General features: G+C 51.3%; 1 protein-coding gene across 1 annotated transcript in view; it reads right to left on the bottom strand.

Annotated features, from left to right (window-relative positions):
- CCND1 (cyclin D1) overlaps positions 1-489 on the bottom strand; it is a 14,796-nt gene extending 14,307 nt beyond the window's left edge. Inside the window, exon 1 of the mRNA XM_009334537.1 lies at positions 74-489. Coding sequence (XP_009332812.1) covers positions 74-271 — 198 coding nt within the window. The 5' untranslated portion in view covers positions 272-489. The remainder of the gene's footprint in view (positions 1-73) is intronic.
- Positions 490-1,326: the final 837 nt, after the last annotated feature.

Genomic DNA, 1,326 nt, shown 5'->3' with positions numbered 1-1,326 from the left:
TGGGGGAGCAGCTCTCCGGCTTAATTCATCTCGGTGCCGAAGCTTGCAAAGAAAATCCCCGAAAGATACAAACCTCCAACATCCAAGTGGCAACTATTTTCCTCATATATGGCAAGATTTCTTTCTGCACGCACTTGAAGTAGGAGACGGAGGGCGAGCAGGTCTCCTCCGCCTTCAGCATTGTCTGCAGCACCCTGTCATTGAGGAGGTTGGCATCTAGGTAGGCTCGTCGGATGGTCTCCACCTCGCAGCACAGCAGCTGATGTTCCATGTCTGCCTCCGTCGTCTCGAGTCAGTTTTCTGCAGCAGGACTGAGTCAGTCGCTCGCTCGCTCTCTCTCTTCCCCTTCCAGGAGTCCCTTGGATGCTGCTTCTGCTACTGCCGCTACAGCCCTCTGGAGGCTGCAAAACTTTCTAACTTCCAACAAAACTCTCCTGTATAGTCCCTGTGACGTTACTGTTGTTAAGCAGAGATCAAAGCACGAGAGAGAATGAGAAAGAGAGAGAGAGAGAGCCAAAAGCAAGGGGCAGAGCCCTAAAGCCATCCCATAGGCTTCAAGTCCTTCCCCTTTGCTTAGCTTATAGAGAGCAGGGTTTTAATGCAAATGCAAATGAGACAAGGGCTTGCTTTCTTCAAGGGCAAGGGAGAGGTGGGGGAAACCCAAATTGTCTCTTCAGTGTATCATGCATAATTTTAAAAATGGAGCGAGTTCTGCAGTGGGAGCCAAATGATGAATGGGGCTAGGCCACCCACAGACACGCAGGGATATAAATACAAGGAGACTTGGTTGGTATTATTTTACTGGGGGCGCCGGGGAGGGGGAGCAGGGCAGTACCAGCACATCGCTGTTCGTTATCAATTATTATTATTGCCATCGCCGACGCGTACCTGCGATATCTGTCGTTTAAAAAGGCACGCTCCCAACCTGAACTCCCGCTCTTTGTAGTTGATTCCAAGGGAAAAGCTTTCTCCCATTCCCTCAGCCCTATTTTTCCCCAGCCTAGATGGTTTTGCTGCACGCCAGAATTTTAAAGGCATTGGGGTCTCCCCCCCTCTGCCAAGATGGTGCTTTTTCTTCTTTTTTTTTTTTTTCTTTAACATCTTTCCTTTCACTTTAAAGGTTTTACCCTCCAGAAGGGGCACAGAGGTGGCAGGGGACAGGGCGATAGCTAATCCGAGCCGCAGTCGGCGGCAGTGCACGCCGGGCAGGCCGCACTCGGCACCCCACCCCCACCGCTCACAGCCACCCAGAAAAAATATCCCAGCAGAGCAACAAAATGGTGGCCAGAGCTTCCTCTAGCACCTAAAGGGAGATGAATCGGGGGG

Source organism: Pygoscelis adeliae, unplaced genomic scaffold, assembly GCF_000699105.1.
Source record: "Pygoscelis adeliae isolate BGI_AS28 unplaced genomic scaffold, ASM69910v1 Scaffold171, whole genome shotgun sequence".
In the NCBI taxonomy this organism is placed as follows: Eukaryota; Metazoa; Chordata; class Aves; order Sphenisciformes; family Spheniscidae; genus Pygoscelis; species Pygoscelis adeliae.
This window is presented reverse-complemented; position numbering and strand designations above follow the sequence as displayed.